At 44.3% G+C, this 12,653-nt stretch overlaps 1 protein-coding gene across 2 annotated transcripts; it reads left to right on the forward strand.

Moving 5' to 3' along the window:
* Window positions 1-7,412: 7,412 nt before the first annotated feature.
* On the forward strand, window positions 7,413-10,159 carry LOC147861419 (uncharacterized). Of its 2 annotated transcripts, XM_087322053.1 has the most exons (4): window positions 7,413-7,633; window positions 8,079-8,290; window positions 9,636-9,931; window positions 10,010-10,159. In XM_087322053.1, exons 1-4 carry the CDS (start codon window positions 7,541-7,543, stop codon window positions 10,018-10,020), a joined length of 612 nt encoding a protein of 203 aa, XP_087178179.1. In that variant the 5' UTR covers window positions 7,413-7,540; the 3' UTR covers window positions 10,021-10,159. The 2 variants fall into 2 exon arrangements, with proteins under 2 accessions (XP_087178179.1, XP_087178178.1); XM_087322052.1 differs by lacking the exon at window positions 10,010-10,159 and having other exon boundaries at window positions 7,414-7,633; window positions 9,636-9,977.
* Window positions 10,160-12,653: the final 2,494 nt, after the last annotated feature.

Here is a 12,653-nt window from a genome sequence, read left to right on the forward strand (position 1 = left end):
GCTAAGTGTATGCACTCCGGATGTTGTGCACCGGTTCATGAGGTAGACGACAATATTTGCTTCTTCGGCCCAATAGGACTTCGGCATGTGCTTCTTGTTAAGCATGGTCCATGCTACTTCGAGAATGTGCCGATTTTTGTGTTTGGTGGTGTATTCGACGGGGAAAATTCTCACCTGATTCCTTCTTGTCGAAGGTATACCATGAATGCATCAAAGAAGTATTCCTTGGCTCCATCTGATTGAAGACATCATACATGACTCCACTCTTGAATTTTTTGACTTCACTCTTGAATTTTTGGAAGTGTCCGAACACTTCGCTCTTTTGCCACATGTGGTAGATCCAGGTGTGCCTGGAGAAGTCATCAATAAAGATGACATTGTATCGGCATCCTCCGAATGTTGTTGTCTGAGCTGGTCCCCATACATCGGAGTAAATTACATCGAGTAGACCTTTGTTCACGTTGTCGCGTTGTTACGCGCGTGCGTGGAGAACGAGGCGGGACCACCGGGGTCTTGGACCGAGAAATAGCTGAGAAGGAGGAGAACGGAAAGGCAACGGACGCACTTGCACACGCACAGACACAGGAGCACACAGGACTCACAGTCCAACAACACAGCAAAACGAGACGACTAGAAGTCCGAGTATGTGAACACGTATGTATATAAATATATATATATATATATATATATATATATATATATATCAAGACGGTTACAACTAATAGGCCGGCAAGGCGAGCACCGCCGCATGTTCACTCACACACAGAAGAGCGAGATGGAGACTCTACCGGAAGCACACGGGCGTTCCACGGAGCAGAGTCAGCCTCTCGAAAACCTGCGCAAAAATGGCTATGGAGAGTGGCAGAGGTGAAGGGCTCGGTCCCAGTCCGACAGCACTTCGTCCCCTCTAACGCGCGATACCTTTTCAATTCCTCTCCCTCTCTTTTATAGCCGAAGGAGGGAGGCCGTTATCATCCATTACATCACATTAATTCTCTGTCCTTTTGGACAGAGATACACCTCGATTCTCTCCCTATTGAATGCATGCTACCTAGGATTTCACCTCAGCCGACTTGTACCTACCTACTTACCATACAACGAAAAGCGTGCTCGCGTGTAAGGGCCAGTTTACACACGCTAAACTCGGTTTCCGCCTAGGGACGGTTTTCTTCATGACATCCGCCCCCACCTAACCGCGCATCCACCGGTATGCGCCAAAATTGGGCTCTTGCTGGAGAAAACCGGTCCATGCTTTACTCCTCGTCTTCCGGATCGTCATCCGCCTCGGACCGCCCGTCGTCGTCGTCCATGCTTTCCAGATCCGGCTCACACTCGTGTCGTTTCTTAAATGCTTTCACCCTCTTCCCCGCTACTGGTATTGCCATCCTCGTACCGTCGAGCTCCGCAAGATGGTAGGTCCCGTTGTCGTTGGCGCCTATCACCACGGAAGGCCCGAACCACCTCCTTGCAAACTTCCGCGTTGCCCTGTGCTGGTTGTCAAGGCTGTTGTCATACACTAGGACCCAATCGCCTTCCTCGATTTTCTCCGGTCGCAGTCGGTGAGTCCGGTCAAACCGCAGTCGGTGAGTCCGGTTCAACCTTGCCAACCAAAGCTTCTCCGCGGCTCGTTCCACGTCCTCCGGCCTTCGCTCGAGCTGTCGAATCCGTGCCGCTAGCAGCTCCTCCCAGCTCATCTCATCTCTCCAGTCCACCGTGGCCCATGAGGAGATGGTTAACTCTGTTGGCATGATCGGCCTCTGTCCGTACATAAGCTCTGCCAGCATGAACCCGGTTACCGAACTGTGCGTAGTTCGGTCCGCCTACAAGGCATAAGGTAACAGTCGCGGCCAGTTCCCGACTTGGCCTTCACACGCCCATACTAGCGCTTTGACAATCGGCCCGTGTTCGCGTTCCACCTTCCCGTTAGCCTCTGGATTGTACGTTGTGGTGAGCGAGAGTTTGACCCCTAGTCGGTCAAACAGCTCTTCAGCCTCTTGCGGGTCCAACTCTCCGCGGTCAGCCACGATCTTTCCTACGCTCCCGTACCAACATATCACGTCCTCGATCAGAAACCGGCACACAGCCGTGGTCGTTTTGTTCTGCAGCACTCGGCCTTCAACCTGGTTCGTCAGATCCTCCCGAGCCAGCACCAGATACCGCATCTGTCCTACCCCCATCGGCATCGTCACCAAATCCACCATCCATTTGAAGTGGACGGTCGGAGGGTAGGTCAGGTGAAGCTCGTCCCGGTGTCGGACTATGGAGTGCATCTGACAGCTTTCACAAGTCGTCATGAACCGATGCACGTCCCGGTACAGTCCCGGCCACCAGTACTTCCCCTTTAGCTTCTCAAACGTGGCCCACGTTCCGCGGTGTCCGGCCCAGGGACTCTCGTGGTAGGCCTCCAGCAACTCCTCCTGTTCCTCCTTCTTCGCCACCACTCGGAGCGGGATGTCGTCCCTCTTCTTCGGGTGCTTCCATATATACCCGTCCCGAAGGAAGAATCGGTACGCTTTCTTCCGGATCCGGTTGGCCTCTTCCTTTGTCCATGCCGAGTCCGGTGTCATTGTTTTCAGGAGCCTGCCGATCTGGAGCCACTCCCCGTCATACTTGCTCTCGTCGAATTTGTTAAGCGCCGGAGTGCTCCCCTTTCTGGTTGTCACATATGCCGCCTTGAAGAAATCTACGGCGACTTCCTCGTCCTCCGAAACCATGTCGTCCTCGTTTTCGAACCTCGCCCTTGAGAGCATGTCGGCCATGGCATTGTCTTTTCCGGAAATGTGTCGTATCTCCGGATTCAGGGACTTGATGTACGCTATCCACCTGAGCATTGCCAGGTCCGGCGTCACGCATCCGGAAACCATGCCGAGAATCGACAGGCAGTCCGTCTCGATTATTACCTCTGTCCCGATCAAATAATCTTTATCGACCTTCACCGCCGAAACGATACCCCAGTGTTCGCGTTTAAACTGGGCGTATCCTCGTTGTCGCTCACTGAGGACCTTCACGCCGAGCCGGATGGGGAACCTCGTGCCAACATCATCCTCTTGGTTGATCACCCATCCAATCCCGGTCGGACTCGTGTCTACGGTTACGTAAATCGGAGTGTCTTTGCCGTAGACAGCCTTTCGGAGCGCCGGTGCCGTGTCAAGTGCTTCCTTCATCTTTCGGACTGACTCCGTATGCTCGTCTCCCCACTCGAATTTACGCCCTTTCTTCAGCAACCCATACAGCGGCTCCGCGACGTGGGCGTAATGAGGGATCCAGATATGGTAGAACGCGCATGCTCCCAAGAATCTACGAACCTCCGTAACCGAATTGCAGTCATGCTTCATCGCGGAGATGGCTTCCACCTTGGCCGACGACGGTTTCCGACCGTATGGTCCGCATAGGTGCCCGACGACCATGATCTCTGATTGCCTGAAGGCCGATTTTTCCCCGGAGAAGGTGAGCCTCGCGCCTTTAGTCTCTGCATCACCTTCTTGCAGTCATCGATGTGAGTCGCCACGAAATTCCGACATCCGTCCGATCTGATTGTCTCGTCCTTTTCCTCCACCGGGCATCCCCTGATCGAGATGTCGTCTAAGAATGGCATGGTGATGTCCGGGAGACAATCCCTGAGCACTTTGTTCATCGCGTTCACCATGTGAGCCACCGAGTTCGTCCCTCCTTGTGGTAGGGTACACATCCGCACTAGGCCGAGGGGAGTCCACATCGTCGTAATGTCTTTGCTCTCCACGGCTAGTTGGAACTAATCGTACCCCGAGTACAGATCACCGACAGAGTAAATTGACCTTCGGGCGAAGGCCTCCGCGAACTCGTCTATGGTCGGTCTGATTCCTGCGTTTCGAATGGTCACCTTGTTGACTGGTTGCAGGTCTTGAATAAAACATAACGTGTCGTTCTTCTTTGGCACGGTAAACCACCGATTCGAGTATGGGGCACTCGACGGTTCGAGGATGCCCATCTCGACCTTCTGTTTCAACAGCTCCATCAGCTTCGGGATATGAGCTCTGGGTACCGAAATCGGTTTGAGGTTCCACGGCACATGCGGTACCGTGAAGATCACCATCGGTTCCACAACTATCGAGTCTACGCACTCGATCTCCTCCGGTGAGAATGCGAAAGCCTTCCCGTGCCTCCCGAGCATTCTCAAAAACCGGTCCTCTTCCGTCGGCAGTAGAAAGCCACCCCCACCGATCTTGAGCTCTCGTGGAGTTATATCGGTGAACGTGTGTCCTATGCTGGCTGGATCTTGCAAACTCGGGTCCGATGCACCCCCCTTTACTCGTAACTCGCTGCCCTCTGGCAAGGGTGTCGTTACTAGCCTCACCTTCCGGTCCACAGTCTTGTACTTTGTGTCCACCCGGGCCGTCCGATCCGACTCGAGCCCGTTACAGAAGTCGGCGATGACTTCGTACATTCCTTCCAAACATACCGGAATCGTCAGGTCCTCTTTAAGGCCTCCTCCGACCACCTCTCGTAACTGTCCCAAGGTGTCGTCGAAAGAGACCGCCTCCACGGCTCCATTGATTTCCTCTCCAAGGCCGAGGATTCTGCATGCCCAAAGTCGCTCCTCCGCCCTCTTCTTCTCCCGGCCAACGACGCCAACAATCACACAACCCCCGCTGTCGAAGAACCAAAATTTCCTACCTATGGTACATGTGTGGGGTTCTTCCGGTACGTCCGGACTACCGCGGCCCCACGCCCTGATAGCCCTCTCTAAAAATCCCCTCGGCTACCGCCGTCGAGGGTCTCGCAATTCCTCTCATGGTTCAGACGTACGGTCATGAATTGGACGGAATGCCGACTGTCCTGGCTCTTGACACGCGCGTACACCGAACCGTTGTCCAGCACTTTCGTCTCCATGCGTGCTGTCGTAATGTATGGCTCGCCGAGAATCACCGAGTGCGAGGATGTTTCTTGCATGAAGAAATGTTGATCTATCTTGACGTCACCGACCTTTACGCGTATATTCCGGCACGCACCATGCAACTCCTCCGTAGCACGTGTCGCTGCCCATATTTTCCAGCTGTGTTTGGTGTTGATCAGCCATTTCCCCTTTTTGTAGAAGTCCATGGACATCAAGTTGATTTCTGAACCGTGGTCCACCAACCCCACCACCGGCTCCTAGACATCTCCGATCTGAATAGGGGTCTCCGTGGTCGCTCTGGCCCAGTGCGGCCTCGAATAGTGGCTCTCCGCCAACTCGTCTTCTAGCGCCATGTCCTCTATGTGCGTCGTTCGCACTTCCACCGGCTTCTCCAGCTCTGGCTTTGTCGACAGCCTCTTCCTCTTCACCAAGTCTACGATGGAGTCGTGGAACTCCTTCTTGGCGATCCCGAGCACTTCCCTCAACGACAGCTCCACTTTGCTGTCGAGGATACGTTCCTCCAAGACCTTTCGCAGGTCCGTGGTCCTTTCGATTTCCGTGCTCAACCGGTACCCGGCCTTCTTGGCTTTATCCGGTGCGCCATATTTATGATGACATATTTATGATGACATTAATGTTGATGTACACACTATTTGTGGTCTAGGATGGCGCGAATTTTCGGTATGCAACCGACTATTCCTATTGTCTTTGGGATCCAACTCCGGCAGCCGTCCTTGGGATTGTTGGATGTATCTTTATGGTTGGCGCACAAATCATTACCATTTTCTGTCTTATCCTCTCATGTTATGTAATTTTCATACATGCCCAGACTCCAATCTCCCTTCTCTCTCACCTCCCTAGAGTGAGAAATGGTCTAACTCAAAAACAAGTCTAAGAGAAGGATAATTTCACGGACAACAATTTTACATTTATAACATAGAAGTCCTTTTTAAATCATGAAGATGCACACACATGGATAGTTACATTTTTCTCCTTGAACAATCGCATTGAGCCACGTTGGATATGTCGTCCACAACACAAGGACTAAAATGACAATGTTGTCCAAAGAGTCATACTACCCAATTTTTCTTATATATGTTTATTATGTCTTGTCCTTGCTATTTTTGTTCGTTGGTGGGGTCAACAACTCGGGGCCGGTGCACATGTGGTTGGATGTCTACAATGATGGTACCATTGTTTGCTACGGGCCAGCAAATGGTCGTTCATTGCAAGTGGTGTGTTGAGCCTTTTTGCCATGGGGACCGCCATTTGCTTCTACATCATTGCCACCTCCAATGACCCCCCCACCAATAATTACTTATTTGAACAAAACAATAATTTCACCATTCAAATGCACAATGTCAACGGCATCCAGGACGCCGCCACCGTACCCGCCCCAGGCAATTACGAAGCCGGTGTCCCAAGCCCGGGCTACTACTGAAAGTCAAGGATTGTACACTCAAATCACTTGAACCTTGTATTATACAGATTTTTCAATAATATTCCGTCGAAATCCTTGTACCATATTGCAAAGAAAGGAATGGCTACATTGACACCTCTTGACTGCTATTGCTCGCATTTCTAGTGAAACATGGCCTCAAGAAGCCACTACTTTGACACAAAAGCTAATTCTAACAATAAGGTTTTGAGAAGCCTACTTCTCCACAAAACTTATCGTAAACCCTTGTTACATTCGCTACAACCTAATTTGAATTCTCGGCGTTGTCGTAAATGACATACTTTTGTAATATTAGCTCACATGCCTAAACCCTGGGACATAAAAGAGAGAAATGGATTAAAACAACATTTCAACCGAAAAGGAGACAGTTTCAATTGGTTAAAGCTCTTAAAATTCGCCTTGATACTCATGAATAGCCAATTTTTTATGAATATATAGCTTAAAAGGATGGACTTCCCAAACCATTTCATCAATATCATAATTAAAAGATATGTGAAAAAATCATTTGAATTGTTTCAATATGTGACATGAAAGCTATCAAAACATTGTGGGACATGGTATATCAATTCTCATTCTCCATTTTTCTCCTCCTAATGCAAGGGAGGTATGTTACCATAGGACCTAGTATACTGAGACTTCAGTTTACTTGCCTTACCATAAATCTTTTAACTTGTTATGATGTGTAAATCACTCTTGTAACACCACTTAATTTGTTGATATGCTCTCCATCTTGCATAACATTGAGTATGAACCCATCACATTACTCTCCTTGAATACAATTACCAATATAATAGCCAACTATAGAGGTGGCTTGCACAAAAACAGCTCTGTTATCAAGATCTAATTGTACCAAGGGGAGCGAGTACCAACTTTAGTTGACATTTTTGAACTTGGAAGTCATACTTTTTGTAAAGGGAAACCATTTATAAGAATTTTGGGTGTACATTGTACTAAATGCGTAAGGAATATGAATATCATATAATTGAAGTCACTTTACTTGAATTTATAAATATAGTCGCATATTTATACATATATATATCCTAGGGTTCCATATTTGAACCATAAACTTTAAGAGGGTTGGACTTTTGTAATTGTGCTAGCCTTTATTGGTTGTAGTTCTCCGTCATACTTTTATTATTATAGAGTTCATGTGCATAAGTGGGTATGATTGAAAATATTTTTTTGTGCAACAAGTGATAACTAGTTATATGGCTTCCAACAAGGTGATGCTTGGCATTGTATGTGGACTAGGTGTGCTTGCTTTCATATGCGGCATTGCCGGATCCTTTTCTGGAGTCAAGGTACCATTATATAATTTCATTATGATCACAACATGTGTAATTTAATCATACATGTACATATTGCATTTGGTTTCTTAACATATACTGTGCACTTAATCATTCCACCTTGCATTCTGATACACATTAATGTGCTTTCTATCTTTTTTTCATCACGTAAATACTCCATCTCCATACTGTCATACCACGATCATACACTCAATCATTACCATTACCAGATTTTATTTCATACATCAATTGATAATAGAATGTGAATTGGTCCGACGAGCAATGCTCGATGATGTACATGTTTCACATCCCCACCTCTGAAATAGTAAATTGTCATGATATATATAAAAGACATGGGTGAAAATGGATCATATGAGTATTTCCTAACTACCAACCTATTGGTATGTTGGTGACATTGATATCAGCTTGACAAACACAATTGGGATGGTGCATGGTACAGGATGGCCATTATATCTTCTCATATGCCCCAGACTATTCCTATTGTAGATGGCAATCCACCCCTGCGACCGGGCTTGGGATTGTGGGGTCCTTTGTAATTCTTGCGGCACAAGCAATTAGCAATATCGGAGGAGGCTGTGCATGTTGTTGTGTCAAGCAAACTCTTCCTCCAAGCTCTCGAACCACGGCAATTTTGTGTCTCGTTATGTCATGGTATGTTCGATGCATTACCCCCTTCTCCAAAGTATGAATGCTAACCTTGACTAGAAAGAAAGATGTATTAGACTCATAGAAAATTAATGAGAAAGGGCAGCCATAAAGCAAGGATTATTCATGAAAGCTTAATGTTTGCCAAACATTTCATAAAGAGCCGACTATCCCATGGTTCATACCCAATTAATCGCTACATTAAGCAAGGAACATAAAAAATAAATCGTGCGGAATGGCAAACATTTTCGGCACATAAATCGTGCGGAATGCCATTTAATTCCTCTAAGATCAAGTAATATCACTAAACATAACAGGGCCTAACCAAACCAACATGAGGGGATCATTGTCATCGCATTGAATAGTTCGATCATGGATGCCAAAATATCAGTTTGTACAAATGAATCATTGTGTTCCCCATTGACCACAAGATGCCAATTGACAAGAAAACAATACGCATTGGTTGCCATGAGGTGACCCGAGGATGAGTCATTTAGTGAATCGGAACACTAACATGGTCTATAACTACTAACAACATGCCACCAAGAAGACGAAACATTTGTCATGCCACGACAAAGACAAAGGAACCATAAAGGGGAGAATATATGTATGTATGTATGTATGTATGTATGTATGTATGTATATATATGTACATATGTGTGTGTGTGTGTGTGTGTGTGGGCCACCATATACTATTGCAATATGTAATATTCAACTGCACATTTGTGTGCTACATTCTTTTGGTGTACAAATGTGAGTCATGATGAAACATAAAGTCAGTCCAAACCCAGCATCTTTTCTCTCAAAGCACAAATCCAAGTAGGGTTGCAACCTTATCCATAGCTGCCTTGATTGTCAATGGAATCTATGGCATATACATATACATATACATTGACTTTGGGATCATGATAGCCTGAAATGGCCACGCGGCATTTTGATTTGTGATATACAAGTTTCCTACAATATGTGCAATCAATGAGTTGCAAATTAGGCATGCACTGTAGGTTAACATGTCTAAAGTCTCAATCAAAATAAAGGTTTCTAATTAATGAAATCAATATGGGGCTTTGAAAAGAACTAGACAGAACATTAAACCACTGCTTTGTGTATACTTTGCCCTAACCAAGAGATTAAAGATGATCAGGAGCATTGATCACCACATTCCTCTATGTCTGCATGACATGCCTCTATCTCTCTCTCTCTCTCAAGGTCTTCATTCTTAGAATATAGAGAGGCTTCTTGAGACATGAACACCCCACAAAACATTGACTCTATTTATAGGTGTTTTTAACTTTTGAATTATGTAAATGTTGATGATCTGGTGATAACATATTAAATATTATTGATGTAGGATTCTTACAACATTGGCTTCCATATTTTTGTTAATGGGTGGGATGTACAACTCGGGAGCAACGAACATGCGGTTGGATGTTTACATGGAAGGGACTTTGACATGTTACTATCCCCCCACATGGCCGCTCATTATGGGCGGCATGTTGAGCCTTTTCGCGACGTGCACCACGACTTGCTTCTACATCGTCTCTAACCCTATTGTAGTCATACAATATAATGTTCGCACCCAAATACCTGCCTCATGTGTCCCCCCTCCCATCAATCAAGTAGATGTCCCTACCCCTAGCTATAATTGTGATCAACATTAGTCATAATGCAGTCTTTTTTTTCACACATCTTAATTGAATTCATTTATTTTTAAAAACAATGCAGCACATGATTGATGGTTTCATGTGTTTGTTTGGAGGATAAGTTTTCCAAGAGTCACATTTGAGTCATAACTATGATTGTACAATGGAAACCCATGTTCGAAAGTGGCTCTAGAATCTCGGAATATTTTGTGACAAAAATTGTGAAAACTAGCATTCCCAAATCTTTGATGTAGCCCCTTTATCGAAAGTGTATCCCAAACTTGCACTTTTTAAACCTCAACGTCCTTGTTCATACTGAGTCACAAAGCACTAGACAAATAGATTTTATAACCATTGAACCCGACCCAAAAGGGGCATTTTGAGGGTCAACTCAAGCCTAAGCTTTGCAAGAACTATATGTATATAGTTTTTTTTTTAATTTGTTTTCTCTATTTATTTTTATGTTTTTGTTTATAATAATTAAAAGGAAAAACATCCTTCAAATTATGAGGGAATGTATACTTTTCTCTTTGTCTTTCCTTAGATTCATGGTCTCAATACGCTCTACATGGATGCATACATGGGCAAGACCACATAGAAACAATCAATCTCTTAATACGTAATTTGAGGCTCTATTTACGTAATGAGAATGGAAAATGGGAAGGACAAACAAATGTGTATCATTTGTAAGGGAAATTGATACTCATTTGTTTCTCCTTCCCATTTTCCATTTTCATTGGTACGTCCAAAAGTGTAAGTTGCCTTGGTGTAAATATCTATGGGAGACGGGTTAAAGAGGTACCTAGTTTCGACTTGAGGAGGCGATCAAGACATAAAGAAAGCTTGACATCATGGAGATAGAGTGATACTAGATATGATGGACAACATTGCCCTATGTAATATCGATGAACTTACGACCTACTCTCTTTGACCATATTCACAATGCCATACTATTAAATTGACCTATGTTTGATTTGTTGTTTGAGTTCTCATGTAGGGGGATTTCGGACCCATCCTTGAGCACCGGGGTAGTCCTTTTTGAGTTTCTTGGATATCACAACTCCAAATTCCGCAATTGTTAAGAGTTCTGAAATACTCCCTCATGTCTTTCCAATGAAATCATATGACATGCTCCTCTTTAACCTTTAGCCGCTCAATAAAATGGCATTCATTGTAAGGCCCATTTTTTAATCCAAAGTTTACTTAGTAATAAACCATCAAGATCCTTGCACATGTCATCCTACTCATTTAATTCTTGGTACTCAACCTCGAAACGTCATTGGAGGCCTAGTCTCTCTTTTAATCTCCATATTCACACAACTATACATTCACCCCTAAATCCGATTAAGACCCTAGTGCATCAAGTGTCATGAGTCTATGTTGGCAAGCACCCCATGGCTTTAACTAGAACAATTGTATAATATCTAGCGTGTTAGAAGGTGTGTAAGTTTAGATAGTAAGGATTGTGGAAGCAATATCTTTGAATAGAACAAATGTGTAATATCTAGCATGGAAGAGACAAGCACAAAATGGCTTTAGCCACAATAGTTGTATAATACATCTAGCATGGAAGAGGATGAGACATTCTGAAGGTAAGTGTGTAAGGGTTGTCATGACAATATCTTAGGTTGAGTTACATTATGGATAAGATACCTTATATATGATGTTTTATGGAAAACTATACCATGATATGCTGAAATTAAAACTAATCTATGTACTGTCCCATAACAACAAAAGCAACACAATCTATTCGCATCAAAATCATTTTTTGTATTATTATTCAAACCCCTCTTTAAAATTGGATAAGATTAGAAACCCTAGAGGAGTCCTTGTCTCTTTGTTAGAATTTCAAGCTTTGTACGTAATAAAAATGTTGCCAAATATCTTCAAAAGGTCATTCAAGAGACCTCTAACTAACTATTGCCAAATAGATGAATACTGCTTGACTGAATATTCCATTTTCCTCATTCAAAACACTCGACAGCAATATGACTATCAAATAGAAAATGTTGCCTACATCAAACAAACACTAAGATAAGCGTACAAATCTCATTGCTAGTTGATGTCATATACATAACCTACAACAGCTCTCGTGAACTGGTCCACCCATGTTTGTACATTGTATGTAGGAATCAGCAACAGTTCAGTTTTGGGATTACAGGGTTAGCCTAGTTCATAGTACAGTTTAATTATAACCAACCAAGTACAGTTTAATTTCGTTTGATTCACAGCCTAGTTCTGTACACCTATTTGGCTACTACTTGATCTCTAGTTCATTTTGCTTAAAACATATACCAATCATTCCAGAAAATTCACATGACAGCTCAGTTCTGCATATCTAATCGAGTACAATTACTATATAATCATTCAATCAAAGTGTACGTAAAATTTTGGTATTTTAGCAAAACTTCTGCATTCTGTAAGATTTCACAAGCATATGGTTTCCTACATCACTTACACCCGCCTTTTTCAGGGCTAAGATAACATTTGAAGTGCCAGTAAACTATTGGTATTTTAGCAAAACTTCTGCATTCTGTAAAATTTCACAAGCATATGGTTTCCTAGATCACTTTCACCCGCCTTTTTCAGGACTAAGATAACATTTGAAGTGCCAGTAAAATTTTGTAATTTAGCAAAACTTCTGCATTCTGTAAGATTTCACAAGGATATGGTTTCCTAAATCACTTTCACCCACCTTTTTCAAGACCAAGATAACATTTGAAGTG

Source organism: Azolla caroliniana, unplaced genomic scaffold, assembly GCF_043228905.1.
Source record: "Azolla caroliniana isolate FFs.n. ecotype wild unplaced genomic scaffold, voAzoCaro1.0.p SCAF_7, whole genome shotgun sequence".
NCBI lineage: Eukaryota > Viridiplantae > Streptophyta > Polypodiopsida > Salviniales > Salviniaceae > Azolla > Azolla caroliniana.

What these genes read in the sequence shown, in the direction of transcription:
- LOC147861419 (XM_087322052.1), top strand. Translation starts at nt 7,541, where the DNA reads ATGGCTTCCAACAAGGTGATGCTTGGCATTGTATGTGGACTAGGTGTG. An exon ending in GATCCTTTTCTGGAGTCAAG is followed by an intron (nt 7,634 to 8,078) that starts GTACCATTATAT and finishes TGCATGGTACAG; the next exon opens with GATGGCCATTATATCTTCTC. An exon ending in TTGTGTCTCGTTATGTCATG is followed by an intron (nt 8,291 to 9,635) that starts GTATGTTCGATG and finishes TTATTGATGTAG; the next exon opens with GATTCTTACAACATTGGCTT.